The sequence below is a fragment of the Penicilliopsis zonata genome (genome assembly GCF_001890105.1).
Source record: "Penicilliopsis zonata CBS 506.65 unplaced genomic scaffold ASPZOscaffold_3, whole genome shotgun sequence".
NCBI lineage: Eukaryota > Fungi > Ascomycota > Eurotiomycetes > Eurotiales > Aspergillaceae > Penicilliopsis > Penicilliopsis zonata.
The window spans coordinates 457,309-473,199 of NW_019208913.1; the positions used below are offsets into that span (position 1 = coordinate 457,309).

The 15,891-nt window shown below is 52.9% G+C and overlaps 6 protein-coding genes and 1 non-coding gene across 7 annotated transcripts; 3 read left to right on the top strand and 4 right to left on the bottom strand.

The window, feature by feature from the left end:
- Positions 1 to 373: 373 nt before the first annotated feature.
- Positions 374 to 3,641, bottom strand: ASPZODRAFT_149900 (hypothetical protein; the record flags this gene model as incomplete). Its single annotated transcript, XM_022725544.1, has 4 exons — positions 374 to 2,206; positions 2,355 to 2,358; positions 2,408 to 2,651; positions 2,714 to 3,641. The coding sequence occupies 4 exons, from the start codon at positions 3,639 to 3,641 to the stop codon at positions 374 to 376; spliced, it is 3,009 nt and encodes a 1,002-aa protein (XP_022583434.1).
- A 1,137-nt stretch (positions 3,642 to 4,778) lies between these two features.
- Positions 4,779 to 5,682, top strand: ASPZODRAFT_60195 (hypothetical protein; the record flags this gene model as incomplete). Its single annotated transcript, XM_022728897.1, has 3 exons — positions 4,779 to 5,039; positions 5,145 to 5,449; positions 5,508 to 5,682. 3 exons carry the CDS (start codon positions 4,779 to 4,781, stop codon positions 5,680 to 5,682), a joined length of 741 nt encoding a protein of 246 aa, XP_022583435.1.
- Positions 5,683 to 5,962: 280 nt separating this feature from the next.
- ASPZODRAFT_1355993 (hypothetical protein) lies at positions 5,963 to 7,898 on the top strand. The gene is made up of 3 exons (XM_022723843.1): positions 5,963 to 6,023; positions 6,077 to 6,549; positions 6,617 to 7,898. Exons 2-3 carry the CDS (start codon positions 6,241 to 6,243, stop codon positions 7,610 to 7,612), a joined length of 1,305 nt encoding a protein of 434 aa, XP_022583436.1. The 5' UTR covers positions 5,963 to 6,023; positions 6,077 to 6,240; the 3' UTR covers positions 7,613 to 7,898.
- Positions 7,899 to 8,184: 286 nt separating this feature from the next.
- ASPZODRAFT_61172 (hypothetical protein) lies at positions 8,185 to 10,185 on the bottom strand (the record flags this gene model as incomplete). Its single annotated transcript, XM_022728973.1, has 2 exons — positions 8,185 to 9,453; positions 9,565 to 10,185. The coding sequence occupies 2 exons, from the start codon at positions 10,183 to 10,185 to the stop codon at positions 8,185 to 8,187; spliced, it is 1,890 nt and encodes a 629-aa protein (XP_022583437.1).
- A 1,174-nt stretch (positions 10,186 to 11,359) lies between these two features.
- ASPZODRAFT_60853 (hypothetical protein) lies at positions 11,360 to 13,271 on the bottom strand (the record flags this gene model as incomplete). Its single annotated transcript, XM_022728949.1, has 4 exons — positions 11,360 to 11,835; positions 11,920 to 12,502; positions 12,582 to 13,130; positions 13,194 to 13,271. 4 exons carry the CDS (start codon positions 13,269 to 13,271, stop codon positions 11,360 to 11,362), a joined length of 1,686 nt encoding a protein of 561 aa, XP_022583438.1.
- Positions 13,272 to 13,465: 194 nt separating this feature from the next.
- Positions 13,466 to 15,827, top strand: ASPZODRAFT_129257 (hypothetical protein). Its single transcript, XM_022722226.1, has one exon. It carries the CDS (start codon positions 13,770 to 13,772, stop codon positions 15,576 to 15,578), a length of 1,809 nt encoding a protein of 602 aa, XP_022583439.1. The 5' UTR covers positions 13,466 to 13,769; the 3' UTR covers positions 15,579 to 15,827.
- On the bottom strand, positions 15,758 to 15,831 carry ASPZODRAFT_t54. The gene has a single exon. It is a non-coding gene; the product is annotated as a tRNA-Ile (tRNA).
- Positions 15,832 to 15,891: the final 60 nt, after the last annotated feature.

Below are 15,891 nucleotides of genomic sequence, written 5' to 3' on the forward strand. Positions count from 1 at the left end.
GGAACTAGCGACGCGAGGAGGACACTCGATCACAGTGCGGAGAAGCCACGGAGCGTCATGGTCGTTTCGTTCGCTCCGGCTGGTGGTTCTCCCTGCGCGAGACTATCGAGGCCGTGCAGCACCGGTCGCTGGCGGACTGAGCCCAATTATGTCGAGGGCGGTCTGACCGCACGTCATGACTAGAGACGTTTCTAATGATTTCAGATTTATCTAGGTAGTGGGAAAGGATTATTATGAATATATATTTACATTTGTGATGGGTATGGAGTCATCGCTCGTGGTGTTTGGAGCGTGTACTGTATTGTGGTAAGGGGTACGGAGTACTACCTGGAACTTGGACCCTACTAGGAGGTAGTTAGTGTGACTAGAAAGACTATCGCTTTGCACGCTTCCTGTTTGGCTCAGGTTCCTCCTCGTCACTGAGCTCGGCGTAGATAGTCTTAGGTTGGGTCTCCTTCCAGGCCCGCGTGAAGATAGGGTCCTTTTCGGCCTTCTCGGCGTATTTGAGCAGCGCCTCACGGGGGTCTTCGTCGCGCATCGAGCTGAGCGGGATGTTCTCGCGGATATGTCGCTCGTCCGGCTGCGACTTGGCAAACGGCGTCTGCGCCGGCAGATGCGGCCGGCGGGGGTCGCGCGAGCGACCCGAGGCTGTCAGACCGACGTTCGGGTGTCGCGCGGACCATGTCGCGGAACTGTAGTGTGGTACTCCATTGCTGCCGACCACGACCGCATCGCCCGACAGACCCTGCGAGATATCGGTCGTGAAGGCCGGATTATCGTCGACGTGCCGGCGCTTCGGTGCTTTGGAGAGCACCAGCGCCGCACCCTTGGTTGACAGGGTCGGGGAGTAGAGGACGTGCGTCTCGGCGTTGGCCGAGCCCGTGAGGATCTGGTTGAGCTTTTCGTGCCATAGAACGGTGATCAGCGGCGACCCGGGCGTCACGGGCGTCACGAGCTCCGGAGTCAGCGTCGCTGGATTCAGGATGTGCAGGTGGCCGGTCTCGGATCCCGTGATGACATTCGTGCCTGTGGGCGAGAACCGGATGTTCGAGGATGGATAGCGGGCGGAGGTTGATACGTGCGTAACTGTCGTAATCGGCTGCTTGAATTTCCGCGTGTCCCAGAGCTTGATGGTATCGTCGCCGCCCCGGGTGATGACCAGCCGGCCGTCGGGGCTAATATCGAGGCCACCAGTCCATGTGTCTCTGGCATGAGCATCCCGAATCTCTGCACTGGGGCGCGTAAAGGGCCCGTTTCCACCCCACATTAGCAAACTCCCGTCCAAGGCAGTGGCAACGAGGACATTCTGGCCGCCTTGCTTGGGTGAGCCCCATGCCACGGCCGTTATCTTGCTCCGTCCCGCAGACCCGGCAACTTTTGACTTGTGAACAATCACTTCCTTCTGCGACCGCCCGGTGTTCGCGTCCCAGATGCGTACCGTGCTATCGGAGCCCGCCGTCGCACACAGGTTGTAGTCCGACGGATTCCATGTCCCAGCCGTCACCTCGGATACATGGCCCTTTGTATTGTGTAGATCGCGCAGGTACATGTCTCCCTTGACAAACTCCGTCAGCACGTCTCCATCCCGACTGAGGATCCGCGGCTGCGGCGTTGCCGGGATCACAAGCACCTGGCCGGGGGACAGCGCGTTGAACTCGACATGGTGCACCGGATGCGTCTCCTGTGCGGCCGACTGTTTCTTAGCCGACGGGTCGACCGACTTGAATGCGCGGATCGTCGACGGCGTCATCGACGCAAAATCATGTAGCTTGATCGTGCAGTCTGTCGAGCCCGTGATAAGTCGTGCGCCAGACGGGTCGACCGTCATGCTTGTTACCGCGCGCTCGTGTGTCTTCAGCACCAGCTCATGCGAGACGGGGAACTCGTCTTCATCGTCCGAATCGTCGTCCGAATCGTCATCGTCATCATCGTCATCGTCATCATTGTGTCTTTCATCGTCGTCAGAGCCTCTAGATTCATCCAAGCCATCGCTCCGCGGGGCGACTTCTCGCTCTTTCTCGTCGGGTTCGTCCTGCAACACCTGCTTCGGCTTGACCGATACCTCCGCCCGCTTGGTGCGGTTAATCTGGGCGTTCACATCGGTAGCTTTTTCTTGCTTACCAAAGCTGGTCGGGAAGAATTTTTTGAACGCTTCCTCATCAAAGTCATCCATTGTGGCGATGCAGTTGTTGGAGGATTGACAGTTCTAGAGACTTGGAGAGACAAGATATTGTATGCTTGTGTTTGCATTGTTTGCATGTATTACGGGATACGAAATTACCCATACCTAGATACAGGTACTACAGGTACGGACGAGCCATATCAGTAAGACTGCTCCCCATTAGAATACAAACTAGACTACTGTATTGCTCTTTGCTCCAGAAATGCAAGACGGGACTACAGGTACAATCCCTCAATCGGTCCGCCATCCTGCTTGGTCTTCATGATGCGCTCTCGAGCAGCCCGGAAGTCCTCCATCTGCACCCGCATGCGTCGTTCCCGCAGGGCCATCAATCCAGCTTCTGTGCAGATGGCGCGGATGTCGGCACCGGAAAGATCATCCTTTTGGTTGATGAACTCATCAAGATCGACGTCGTCGCCCAGAGACATCTTGGAAGTATGAAGTGTGAAGATCTTCTTCTTCGTGTTTTCTAGACGCAAAATTAGCAAGTCTCAGGGAAAAGGGGGGGAAGGGGGGATATAGAGAGCTTACGGTCAGGGTTTTCAAAGAGAATCTTGCGGTCGATACGGCCAGGACGGATCAAAGCGGGATCCAGACTCTCAATTTTGTTGGTAGCCATGATGACCTTGACATCGCCACGGTCATCGAAACCGTCCAGTTGGTTGAGAAGCTCCAGCATTGTCCGCTGAATTTCACGTTCGCCACCCGATGTAGAATCGTAGCGCTTCGTACCGATGGCGTCGATTTCGTCGATGAACACGATCGACGGGGCGTGCTCAGCAGCGACCTGGAAAATCTGGCGCACCAGACGTGGGCCATCTCCAAGGTATTTCTGGATCAACTCACTACCCACAATACGCAGGAAAGTCGCGCTGGTTTGGTTGGCAACCGCTTTGGCGAGAAGGGTTTTTCCGGTACCAGGAGCTCCGTACAGAATTACTCCCTTGGGCGGCTTGATACCCATCTCCTCGTACAGCTCGGGGTGTAACAGAGGCAGCTCGACAGCCTCACGAACTTCCTGGATCTGTGATTCAAGACCACCAATATCGGCATAAGATTCAGTGGGTGCCTTGTCGAGCTTCATCACCGACACAAGCGGATCGGCTTCTTCCGTCAACACCCCGACAACCGAAACAGACTTGTGATGCAGTAGAATGCTTGCGCCCGGCTCAAGGAGATCCTTGTCCACGAACGACATGATCGAGACGTAGTACTCGGGGCCAGTCGCGCTGGAGACGATGGCGTGGTCATCATCAATGAGCTCCTCCAGGTTACCGACTCCCATGGGGCTACCTCGCATATCGTCCACGCGACTCCTCTCGTCCGCATTCCGGTCCATGACATCCAGATCACCACGGCTCACGTTTTCTTGCGTTCCCTGGGCCTTGGCCTTACGCAGACGTTCCATGTTCTCGACATATTCCTCCTCCAGCAAAAGGTGGTCGTGCACGCGTTGCATCCGCAGGTATCGTAGTTTGCATCGTGCCGTCGGATAGATGTCGGGCAGCTTCGACGCCGCACTCGGTCCGGCCGCCTTACGCTTCTTGCGACCGATACGTGTCGTCGGCGGTGGCGGTGGTTCGTATCGGGGCTTCTCCTTCTACAGAACCGGTCAGTCCCATCGGCGTCCCATCGGCCAGCAAAAGCCATCACGAACACCACCAGACACATACCTTCTTATCCTTATCATCTCTTCCATCCCCTCCGGGACCTCCGCCCATACTTGAGTGCTGATTACCCTGTTTTTCATGAAAAAGTCATATGTCAGAGGGCAGCCTTAACCGGGGGGGAAACGGGAGACACCAACCATGATGAAGGGCCACAAGCAACAACTAAAAACACTCGAAAGTTATCAAAGTAAAATTTATGACTTCCTGCAGAGTTTCAACGGTCACAAATATCCTAGATGGCTGGTGGTGGCGGTGTTGAGGAGAAACAGAACAACAGATTGCTGCGTTGTTACCCAGAGCTGGAGCTGCTGGGCGAATGCGCGGTCAACACGTGACTTGGGCCAGCTCCCAAATTCCAACTGCGTCACAGGCTTCAATAATAGCAGCAGCAGCAAGTAATAATAATGGGCTGAACTGGTCACATTCACCTCTCCTGGTCCGAAACGCTTCGAGGTTTCAAAGACCGACTCAGACATCCTTACTAACTTTATTCTCATCTTTCAGAATATTCTATGACTTATAAATTCCCCAGGTAACTCTTTTCTCCAGCATACTATGCTAGATACCTAGTAGATACCTCTACCAATCTCCCCACTTCCCACTGTGACTATCTCCAGTGACCGGGTTATCTCTCTATGGTTTTAGATGATGTTAAAATATTGAATTCTCGGTTTTTACATATCAACTAATACTTCTGTATCTTATTTTCAGTGCATCAAATAGACCGGTCCAGTGATTGCCGCTCTCTTTCTGCCTACCTCCCTCGGTCATTATTAGGCGCCTCTCTCTGCCTTCAACAGTGGGGCTTCGTTGTCAGCCTCATCCTGTGCTTCCGACTCTTCTGCCACTATTTTACCTCGTCCAACATAACTCGTGTCTTGCACGCTGTCTTTGTTTAAGCGACTCTATCGAACGCCTCCGTGGTGATGGCTTCCAACCGGTCCCGCCGTATTGCGAAGGAAATCGCGGACATCCATTCGGACACACATTCGCAGGTGACGGCGGATCCTGTTGGCGATGACGACGATATCACCCATCTCCGGGGCTCGTTCAGGGGCCCGCCGGGGACACCCTACGAGGGCGGCACCTACTGGATCGATGTCCGGATCCCGAACGAATATCCATTCCGGCCTCCTATCATGAAGTTTGAGACCAAAGTCTGGCATCCAAATGTCAGCAGTCAAACGGTCAGTCAGATGAGTGGCCACACCAGGGGAGGAGAGCGAGGATAATGATAGAATCTATGGTTCGATGGATCCATGTGCAAAAAATTTGTCTAACGCCGAACCTAGGGCGCTATCTGCCTGGACACACTTTCCACTGCATGGTCGCCCGTCCTCACCATCAAGTCTGCTCTGCTCTCTCTGCAGTCACTACTCAGCACTCCAGAGCCGAAGGACCCACAGGACGCAGAGGTGGCCAACATGCTGCTCCGCAAACCCAAGGAGTTTGAAAGAAGGGCCCGTGAATGGGCGGTCACCTATGCTGGCGCTCCCAAGAGGCATATTGGGGAAGGCAGCGGCGGCGCAACAGACGAGTCTCTCCGCCTGCAAGAGATTAAGGACAAGGAGGATCGGGAGCAAGAAGACCTGGCCAAGTATGCATCTCTCCCTCGTTTCAGAGCTCTCACACATACTAACTTATCTCCCTTTCAGGTATGAGGGATACAACAAGGACCTGATCGACCGCTTTTGCAACATGGGCTTCGACGTGGACCGCGTTGTCGCCGCCTTCAAGTACGTCGGCATCGACCGGATGAATGGGGAGGACTACGAGCTAGAAGAGGCATATATGGGGGATATCACCGCACGGCTGCTCGGGGAGCCATGATTGATGCGATTACGATTTTGAGCATGGATTTTTTCTTTCATTCTCTCAACTCCAATATGGGTAGGACCTGGCAAAACGCACGGTGCCTGGCGAGTTTTCTCATGCCGCTTCTTTATTTTGGATTGCTCCCTTCATCTATGAGTATTCATGTCTTTGTTCCAGTTATTTTAGCCTATGCTTTACATTTAGCTCTCACACACTTCAACTCTTTATACTTATACTTCTCCGCCTTTGCATACCAAACGCTTTTATATACAGCCACTGGGTAGCTACAAAAGTAAACCGAGCTAGAGTAGCTAACTAGCTATATAACCAGCTAGAGTTATCGATAAGCAGAGCCGGTGTGGATCTCGGCCACCTGATCTGCCCGTTCTTTATTCCTGACAACCTGCAGCCTTGACAGACAGGGCTCTACATCATCGAAGAGCTTGGATAGAGATATTAGATAATATTCTATCATCTGCCGTTTTCTTTTTTTTCCTCCGGTGCCAAAGGTGCTTTGAGTGCTCGAGATTGCGCAGGAACCAGAACAGTTTTTGAACCAGGATCCTCCCCACCATGATCGAGGACGAGATCTATCGTTCCTCATCTCAATTCCGTCTCTGGTCCTATACGGAAAGCTCTCTTCGAGATCTACGGGCAAATACGAATGCGGTTGCAAGCGACCGGGTGCGGGCTGCTCTGCAGCGAGCTCGACAGGCACGTCAGCCGGTAAATCCAAATGGCAGCAATGCAGAGACCGCAATAGATGAGAAGGAGATCGAATGTCTGAATCCGGAGGAGGAGCTGGAACTGGTGCGATACTACTGCGAGAAGACCCTCGAGTTGGGTGAGACGTACAAGCCGCCGCTGCCCACAAACGTCAGGGTATGTTGCGAGTCTGGTGGTGCTGGGGGGGGAACACTTCAATTGCTAATTGTACATGGATCTCAAGGCCACTGCGATTCAATATCTCCGTCGATTCTACCTTACAAACTCTCCGATGACCTACCACCCGAAATCCATCATGGCGTGTGCACTGTTCCTCGCAACCAAAACAGACAACTATTACATGTCCCTTCGCCAGTTCGCAGACGGGATTCCCGGTGACAACACCACCGCTGAGGATGTTATTGCTCCCGAATACCTAATCATGCAGGGCCTTCGCTTCACGTTTGATGTCCGCCACCCTTTCCGTGGCCTGGAGGGCGGGATCATGGAACTGCAGGCCATGGCGCAGGGCCTCGGACAACCAGCGCCTCATCTACCCCAACAAACCCCCGAAGACCTTCGCCGAGCATTACACTTGATCCCCCCAAACCCATCAGCTTCGTCTTCATCTTCCTCCTCGTCATCTCTCACGGACCGCATCGCCCATGCCCACCACAACACCCGCGAACTCCTCAAAACAGCAGCCCAAATGACAGACGCGTACTTCCTCTACACGCCGTCTCAGATATGGCTTTCTGCCTTGTTCATCGCCGACCGGCCCCTGGCTGAATTCTACCTCTTCACCAAAATCGGCAGTCCAGCATCATTACCGCCGTCAACATCATCGTCATCGTCATCGACAAACCCGCTCGACGCTCTTCGCACCAAACTCATCCACACAATCACTAGCTGCTCCGCTCTGCTACAAGCCTATACCTCGCTCTCTACAGGGCCGGAGCAGATGAAAAGCCTCAAAGCCATCGCTAAGAAGCTCTACCACTGTCAGAACCCCGAAAAGGTCAATCTAGCAGGCCAGAAGCGCGACTCGGCCAATCCTTCCCCCGCGGCGTCAACGCCCGCCGCTATCGCTGCTGCGGGCGGTGAGGGTGCCTCGGAGAGCGAGATGGAACGTATCGCTAAGAAAAGGAAGCTCGAGCTTGAACGGAAGGGAAGAGAGGCGAATGATATCTTTGGCGGGGAGCTGGTAACGGAGAGAACCAAGGAGAGATCATTACAGTAACTAGGGTAGCGAACGAGCTCATTCTACACATCATCATAATCATCCTCTTCTTCTTATGGACTAATAGATGGGTTGATGATAATCTTAGACAAATGGCTTATATGAGATGAAAAAAGCTATAGCCTCTACTACTTGACGTAGAATCATTAGAACAAGGAAACAAGAATTTGTCCCCCCATCCATTAGGGAAAACTGAACCGGCTCGGACGTCTAGGGTTCAAATCATTAATGAGCAGGATGAAAGAAAAGAGAAATATAAAATTGGTAGAAAAATAGATTCATCCTCGTCCCACAAGCTCGGTTCCAGTAGGCGGGGGTAATAGTACGGAACGACAATTCTAAAAAACAACACCCAAGGTGATATAGTACTTCAAAAGGTGAGGGGGAGGAAACAATGAGTAAATGGAAAAAGAGGGGGAAAAGGGGGAACATGCTCATGATCCGCAAGTCAATGGGGGGGGGGGGGATTCTTGGCGAAACTTTTTCTCATCTCATCTAGCATTGCAGTCGTTTATCAAAAGTCGCAGGTCCTGTCCGCGTGGGGGGGGGGGAAAAGAAAAACGCCCATTCATTTAGACCGCACCCTCTGAAATCATCTTCTTGCGCAGGTAGTTCTTGTACTCGCCGATGGAGCCGTCCCACCGGCGCACGGTCTTGTGTTCACACACCAGGATGTCCTTGGCGATCTTGTCGAGGAGACGGAAGTCGTGAGAGACGACAACGACACCACCGCTGAATGCGTTGATGGCGTCCGCCAAACTGTCGATCGTGGGGATATCCAGACCGTTCGTCGGTTCGTCCAGCAGGATCATGTTGGGCGACTCGATGGCCAGCAGGGCGAAGACGATACGACTCTTCTGACCCTCGGAGAGGGTTCCCATCAGAGCGGTCTGGGCCTCACCGCTGAGGCCGTAGCGGCCGAGCTGCTGGCGCCAGTACTGGTAATCCTGGGACTGCGTGGAGAACTTGTCACGGACGAAGTCGAGGGCGGACTTGGTCAGGTCCAGCTGCTCGGCAGAGTGCTGGCTGTAAATACCCAGCTTCAAGTGGGTGTGGCGGCTGACACGACCCTCAATGGGGCTGAGCTTGCCGGTCATGAGGCGGAGGAGGGTAGACTTGCCGACACCATTAGGGCCGACCAGGGCCGTTCGTGAGTCCATGTCCACACCGAGATCCAAGTGCTCATACAGAGTGTCCTCCCACTTGCCGGAGTAAGAGAACGAGACATCGTCGAATGCAAGCACCGGAGGGGGCAGCTTTTCCACATCGGCGAAGCGGAAAGTGAAGACTTTGTCGGGGACGACAGGCTGGATGAAACCGTCGGCCTCCATCTTGTCGAGAATCTTCTGGCGGGACTTGGCCTGTCGGACCAGGTTGGCATATGTACCGGCGGAGGCGATGAACTTCTTGATGTGAGCGATTTCCTCCTGCTGCTTGGTGTAGGCCTTCATCTGGTTGGTCTCCTGTTCGGCCCGGGTCTTGTGGTACGAGTCGTAGTTACCACCGTAGTAGAGCAGTTGCTTCATACGCATGTCGATCATGTTGCTGCAAACACCGTTCAGGAAATCCATCGAGTGCGACACCAAGACCAGCGTACGTTCCCACTTCTTCAGATACTCCTCCAGCCACACACAGGCTTCCAAGTCCAAGTGGGCGGTCGGGTCATCGAGCAGAAGCAGGGAAGGCTTGACGAACAGAGCCTTGGCCAAAGCGACACGCATCCGCCAACCACCGGACATATCTTTGGTCTTCTTCTGGATCGTCGTCTTGTTGAAACCCAGACCGGTCAAAATCAAGGAAGCACGAGTGTGGAAGGTCGAAGGATCCATTTTGTCCATACGCTAAATGCCATGTCAGCCCAAAAGTTGTTTTTTTTATAGTAAAAAAAAAAAAAAGAAAAAAAAGAAAAAAGCAGAAAAAAGCAGAAAAAAAAGACCAAAGGCCAAACGTACGTCGTACAAGTCCTCCAAGATCGGGCTGTCAGGGCCGTCCTTCTCAAGAACTTCTTCAGCCTGCTTTTCCATGCGATCCAGCTCGTTCTGTGCCTCCGTGACGACCCATTCCAAGGCACCCAGGTCGCTTGGGGGGGCACCCTCGTTGAGGAGGTAGATATCGATGTGGTCCGGGATGGGGTACTCGCGAGCGTCAATGGCCTTGAGCAGAGTCGACTTGCCGCAACCGTTCTCACCGAGGAGACCATAACGGCGGCCAAAGTTCAGTTCAAGGGTGGAATCGGTGATCAAGACCTTTCCGTGGAACACCAACGAAGCGGATGTGACCTTCACGTCGCGAGAAGCTGCCATGGAAGAAAGCACACCGGTCGTGACTCGATCGGACAACCCATGCTTGTCCAGCTGTGCAGTGAGTTTCTCGACCTCCTTCATCTTCTCCTCAGTGGTGGCGGGCTGATCCTCCTCGGGGAGAGGGTTGCCATCGGCATCCAACATAGGGTTCTCATCGCCGTTCACCGACGCCGCCTTGGAGGCATTTTTCGACGAGACACGCGAAGTCTTCTTCTTGTCGCCATCAGCGGCACGCTTGGCGAGACGAGCAGCCTTGGAAGCGGAGACCATCTTGTCGGAGAGTAGGAGCAAAAGGAAAGGAAGGTAATTGCTGGACGGTGGGAAAGAGCAAAAACACACGGAAACCCAACGCTGAGGAGATTGCAAATGAGCGAGGCAGGAGGAAAAGCCTCGACGAGTGTGGATCGTTGGCGGGGGGAGGGGCGCTGGGAAAACCTCGAGTGGGGGGGGAGCGAAGATTCCTGGGAAGCCCTTATCGATAGAAACCACACGGAATACTAATACTGTTTCAGAAGTGACAAAGAACAGCCAGACACCGAAACTAGGCCAAATCACAAAGAAGTCACGGCGATATTCCCGTCCTGGAGGAGTCGGCAGGGTCAGAGAGTAGCAAAACCTGAGGGAGATGGGGAGGCGAGGTGCAAACTCAGCACAGCTCAAGACTCGCCCTCGAAAATTCATACGGTGGGCCTTGTCGGCATCGGTGCCTGATTGGCCACTACAACGTCACTGCACGGCGTGGCGCAGCCTTGCCTGATCGGGCACAAAAGTCACGGGACTGCCCTATCCTTTTTCGGCTATGTTGGTAGTTGGTACGGAGTATGGGAAGGTACTACCTAGTAGGCATCTAGGTAACCTATATATTAGTTACCTAGGAAATAAGCAGTCTACAATGACATACAATATGCCTTAGGCACCTGAGAAAGCTTCCCCAAGTATCTGACCCATTGTATAAGATTCTCTCGTCCGTCTTGAACCCGGTTCGTTGCTGCTCGGAAACACGCACAACAACGTTCATGGTCTGCCTTTGATATACTCCATCTCATATATTGCTGTAATAGGGGTTCTATCAAGCAGTCGATCCTCATTTGTGACTCGAAGACTGGGTTGTATCGTCTGGCAATACGTTCAGTGCGTGGTCTCGGCCTCGGTGATCTCAAACCTTCATCTTGAGTAAGCCTCGTGGTTGAATTATGTTTTTAATCACATAAGGGAATGGACTTATATGGCCTTTACACACTGATTTCCTTAGGTATACTTGACAGAATGTAGTGAAGAAAGTAAGTATCTGAATAAAGAGTTACGGTGGTGGGAGTGGTGGGATTTTAAGAGGTCACGGGCTAATCCTACCCACTGAGGCTACCCAACTACCTCTCACGTGCTGCTACTCTTCCTCTCTTCTTCTTCTTCTTCTTCTTCTTCTTCGTCCTCCTCAGAGATACTATCAAAAAACAGGCCGGATTCGCCCACAGGCGCGATCAGCCAGCCGGTCGCTCATCAAAGCCTCGTACACATGCTTCGCCCACGCACAGCAGATCGAGCGTGTGTTTTTGGGGTCGATAATCTCCTCGACTCCAAAGGCATTGGCTGTCCGCACCGGGTTCATCAACCGTATATATTCATCTTCCAGCTCCTTGTACCGTTCAGTCTTGTTGCCTTCCTTCTCTGCTTCACGAAGCTCGTGCCGGTGTCCGACTTCGATTCCACCGTCAAGAGGTAACGATCCCCATTGTCCCGAGGGCCAGGCAACCTGCATGACAGGGTCACGGGCTCCAAGCATGATACCACCTGCAACGCCAAACGCTCGACGAGTGATGACGTTGAAGATGGGCATGGTTGTGGAAAAATATGTTTTGGCAAGCTCGACGCCCCAACGCATCGTGGCAGTCCGTTCGGCTACAGTTCCAATGGCGTATCCGGCTGCAGAACAAAGGTCAGTATCTTAGAAGTAAAGGAGGGGGAAGGGAACAGAGAAAGCTCCCTCGGGGAAATGAAGACACGTACGGACGTCGATGAACTGCAATACAGGCAGATTCATTACATCGCACAGTTTCAACAGTCTAGTCAATTTCTGGCTACCACCAGCGTCCAGGGCACCGCCGTTAACCTCGCAGTTCAAGGTGATGATTCCTACCGGGTGTCCATCCAGACGAGCCAGTCCCCCAATGGCCGTCTTGCCCCAGTACGCCCCAATCTCGAACCATGAATTCCGATCCACGATCGCTGTGATGATGGTCCGGGGATTATACATGCGAGCTTGCCTCCGAGGTATAATCCTCCGCAAGCTGATCTCTTCTCGAGTCGTTGGATCGTCACACGGTTTCACAGGCGGGGCGTCACTCCCAGAATTAGGGAGATAACCCAAAACCGTGCGCAATTGCTCATAACACTCCGCCTCGTTGGCTGCAATGTTGTCAATTGTGCCGTTTGTGCAATGGATCATCGGTCCTCCCAGGCTCTGGAAATCTAGCCCTTCCTCGAAAGTAGCACCTTCCACCACCTTTGGTCCGGCGTTGAATAACGACCCAATATCGGCAGCCATCACGGAGAAATGACATGATACCACTCGTGCTGCACCAAGGCCAATCTACTCATACATATAAAGCGTCAGTTAGAATCTTTTTTTGAAAATTCCAACAAACTGGCAAGAAAGATAGACGTCTCACCGCTGGGCCCACAACAGCCCCCAGATTTGGGATCCCCATATTCAACTGCTGCACCACATATTGATATGAAGGGACGTACGGCAGGTAGCTCCAGCCCGCCTTCTTGATCGTCGTCACACTCCCTCCTCCCGAGCTCCCGTCTACTAACTTCACCACCGGTAGCTTGAGTGCAATCGCCAATTTTTCCAGGTATATTGTTTTCGTGAACGTGGAGCCATCTGCATGTCCGCCACGGATGCTAAAGTCGTCAGCTGTGAGGAGGACCTGTCTTCCAGACAGCTTGCCCGTGCCTTGTATATTATTGCTGGGCACAAATGACTCTGGCATTTCCTGTCGCGGACCGCTTTTCCTCCAGGTGACTGTGCCTGAGATAGACCCAATTTCGGAAAAGGTCCCGGGATCGAAGAGCAGGTCAATCCGCTCACGTACCCAAAGCTTCCCGGCTTGCTTTTGGCGGATATAGCCCCTGTTTTGAGGGTCAGGAGTGGCGGCAAGCGAGCGGAGCGTGGTGATTTGGGATAGGACATCGGAGTAGTCCGCGGCTTCTGGCTTTACTTTGGTCTTCCTTGTCTCTGGTGGTGGTGATCCTTTCTGTACATCGCCCTTTGGAACTATATGCGTTGAGAGTTGACGCAGACGCTGAGCAGCGGCTTCGGGGTTCGTGCCGGTTTTATCGTGTTTCCTGGCCATCCTCTTCTCCTGCGATCTTGATCGATGGTCGCCTTCTAGATGCTCAAATGGCTGGCAATGTTTTATGTACCAGATCACCTTCATGAGGGGTATCCGAGGTCCGAGGCCGCGAATCGCAGTATCCCCCATATATTGAAGATGGGGATTGGCTCATTAAACAACAAATCTACAAATTCTTTTGTCATTCACGGACGGTTTCTTTGAGACTTTCTAAAACATAGTACCGCTCATCACACTGAATAATGCCATTTCCGCCATCTCGACCCATCAAGCGACTCTTGGTTTCAAACCGGTACGATGATTCGTGTTTTTCCACATGCTTCGGCACAGACTAATCAATAGTTTACTAGGGGTGAAATTGCTGTGCGAATCCTTCAAGCAGCCCGGGAGCTTTCATCAGATATTGAGATATTTGCTCTCTATACGCCGAACGATGCCTCTCACTGCACCCTGGGACGGCCCCATCATGCAATCCCAGTTCCGTCAGCGGCCTCATACATGGATATCGATTTTCTAGTCAGTTTAGCACGGACATATTCCATCGACACAGTCCATCCGGGATATGGCTTCCTCAGTGAAAGCGCGGACTTTGCATGGCGGATGTGGGATGAAGCTCAAGTGGTGGTGATCGGGCCTGGACGGGAGATCTTAGCCCAAACAAGCGACAAGCTCCAGGCAAGACAACTAGCCATGGAATGCGGCGTGCCTGTTCTCAAGGCTATTACTTCGCCAACATCGAATGTGAATGAGATTCAGGCTTTTGCATCCGACGCGGGATACCCCGTGATGATCAAGGCGGTTGATGGCGGCGGCGGCAGAGGGATTCGCCAAGTAAACAATGAAAACGAAGTGGCCGAAGCTGTAAATCGGGCTGTGAGAGAGTCGCCCTCGCAAGCTGTGTTTGTTGAGAAGGCTGCTGTCAATGGATATCACCATGTCGAGGTACAGATCGTTGGTGACGGGACGGGGTCAGTCCAGCATCTCTGGGAGAGAGATTGCAGCGTCCAGCGACGGTTTCAGAAGCTCATCGAGGTAGCCCCTGCAAATATCAGAAACCGCAAATTACTCTGTGCAGTCATCGATTCGGCTCTTGGGATCGCGAGACGGATTCGTTATCGTTCGCTAGGCACGTTCGAGTACCTCGTCAGCGAAGAACGGGAGGAGTTCTTCTTCCTAGAGATCAATCCCAGACTCCAGGTGGAACACACCGTAACCGAGTCAATCTTAGGCGTGGACCTGGTCCAGATGCAATTGCTCCTGTCTCAGGGGGCTTCTCTTGATGATTTAGGGCTTGGAACACTTCCAGATCCAGAAATCCCCCCAAACTCACACTCCATCCAGCTCAGGATATGTGCCGAGGACCCTCGGGATAATTTCGCTCTGAGTATCGGTACAATCAAGGACTTTACACTCCCCACCGGCCACGGAGTCAGAGTTGATACTGGAAACCCTCTTGCTGTGGGGACGGAGTTCGACAACCTTCTCGCCAAGCTCATCGTTACAGCCCCGACCTGGGAGGCAACCGTTCTGAAAGCACAACGTGCTCTTACTGACACGAATATAGGCGGTGTCAAGACCAACATCTCCCTCCTGCGAGCTATTGTCTTGCATCCGGACTTTCTCGCGGGTAAAATCGATACCCGATGGCTCGAATCCAATCTAGACCAGCTTATCAGCCTTTCACAGTCGTTTTATGCGCACGACTTGCCCCTTGCAGGTCCTCGCCGGGAAAGGGACTCTATTCAACTATCCACAGTCTCGTCCTCCTCTGCACTTCTCTTGCGTAAAGGCGACGCGTGGTCCATCACTCTCAAACCACTCGACGACGGGCCTGTTCAAGAACAAATACAACACCATCTGCGGTTAAAGCGTGTTCTTCGCAACGGATTCCCAACCTCCATGGCTGCAGAGATCGAATACACCACGCCGAACGCTCCTCGGTCTGCGATACCCTACAAGATACAGCTGGAAGCCACGGCGGCGTCTGCCTCAATATCAATGTCTTCTACCTATCGCCGTGGAGACCCAGGTAACCCTAGACACATCGTTCTGCCCTTGTCGGGGAAATTGGTGGAACTGAATGTTTCGCCTGGGGAGGACGTCGTAGAAGGTCAGGTCCTTGCCTTTGTAAAACAGATGAAGATGGAGCTGGAGGTTCGCAGTCCACGATCAGGCCGCGTCAAATGGGTACTGGAACCGGATGAGACCGACGCAGACCTCGCAGAGGGCGTATTGCTGGTAGAGCTTGACGAGAGGGGTGCTTCGAATTCTGATGGGGGGCAACTTGGGTTCAAAGGCAAACTGTGAGGGATCTCACCACCGAGACAACAAGAGATTGCTTTAAGACGCAGTATGGTTTTGATTCCAGTTCACTGCTCGCTCATCGAAAAGATTTCTTCGTTTCTTCCGATACTCAACTCCATCGATTGGCCTAACACCAAAAAAAAATAGAACGGCAGAGGCAAAAGAAACAAAAAAAGAAGTGGTGGTCCCAGTGGGGGTCGAACCCACGACTTTGGCGTTATTAGCACCACACTCTAACCAACTGAGTTATGGGACCTTGTTGAAGTTGTGAGAAAAATAGTGTATTAAGTTAGGTTACACAATTTACACTCATGTA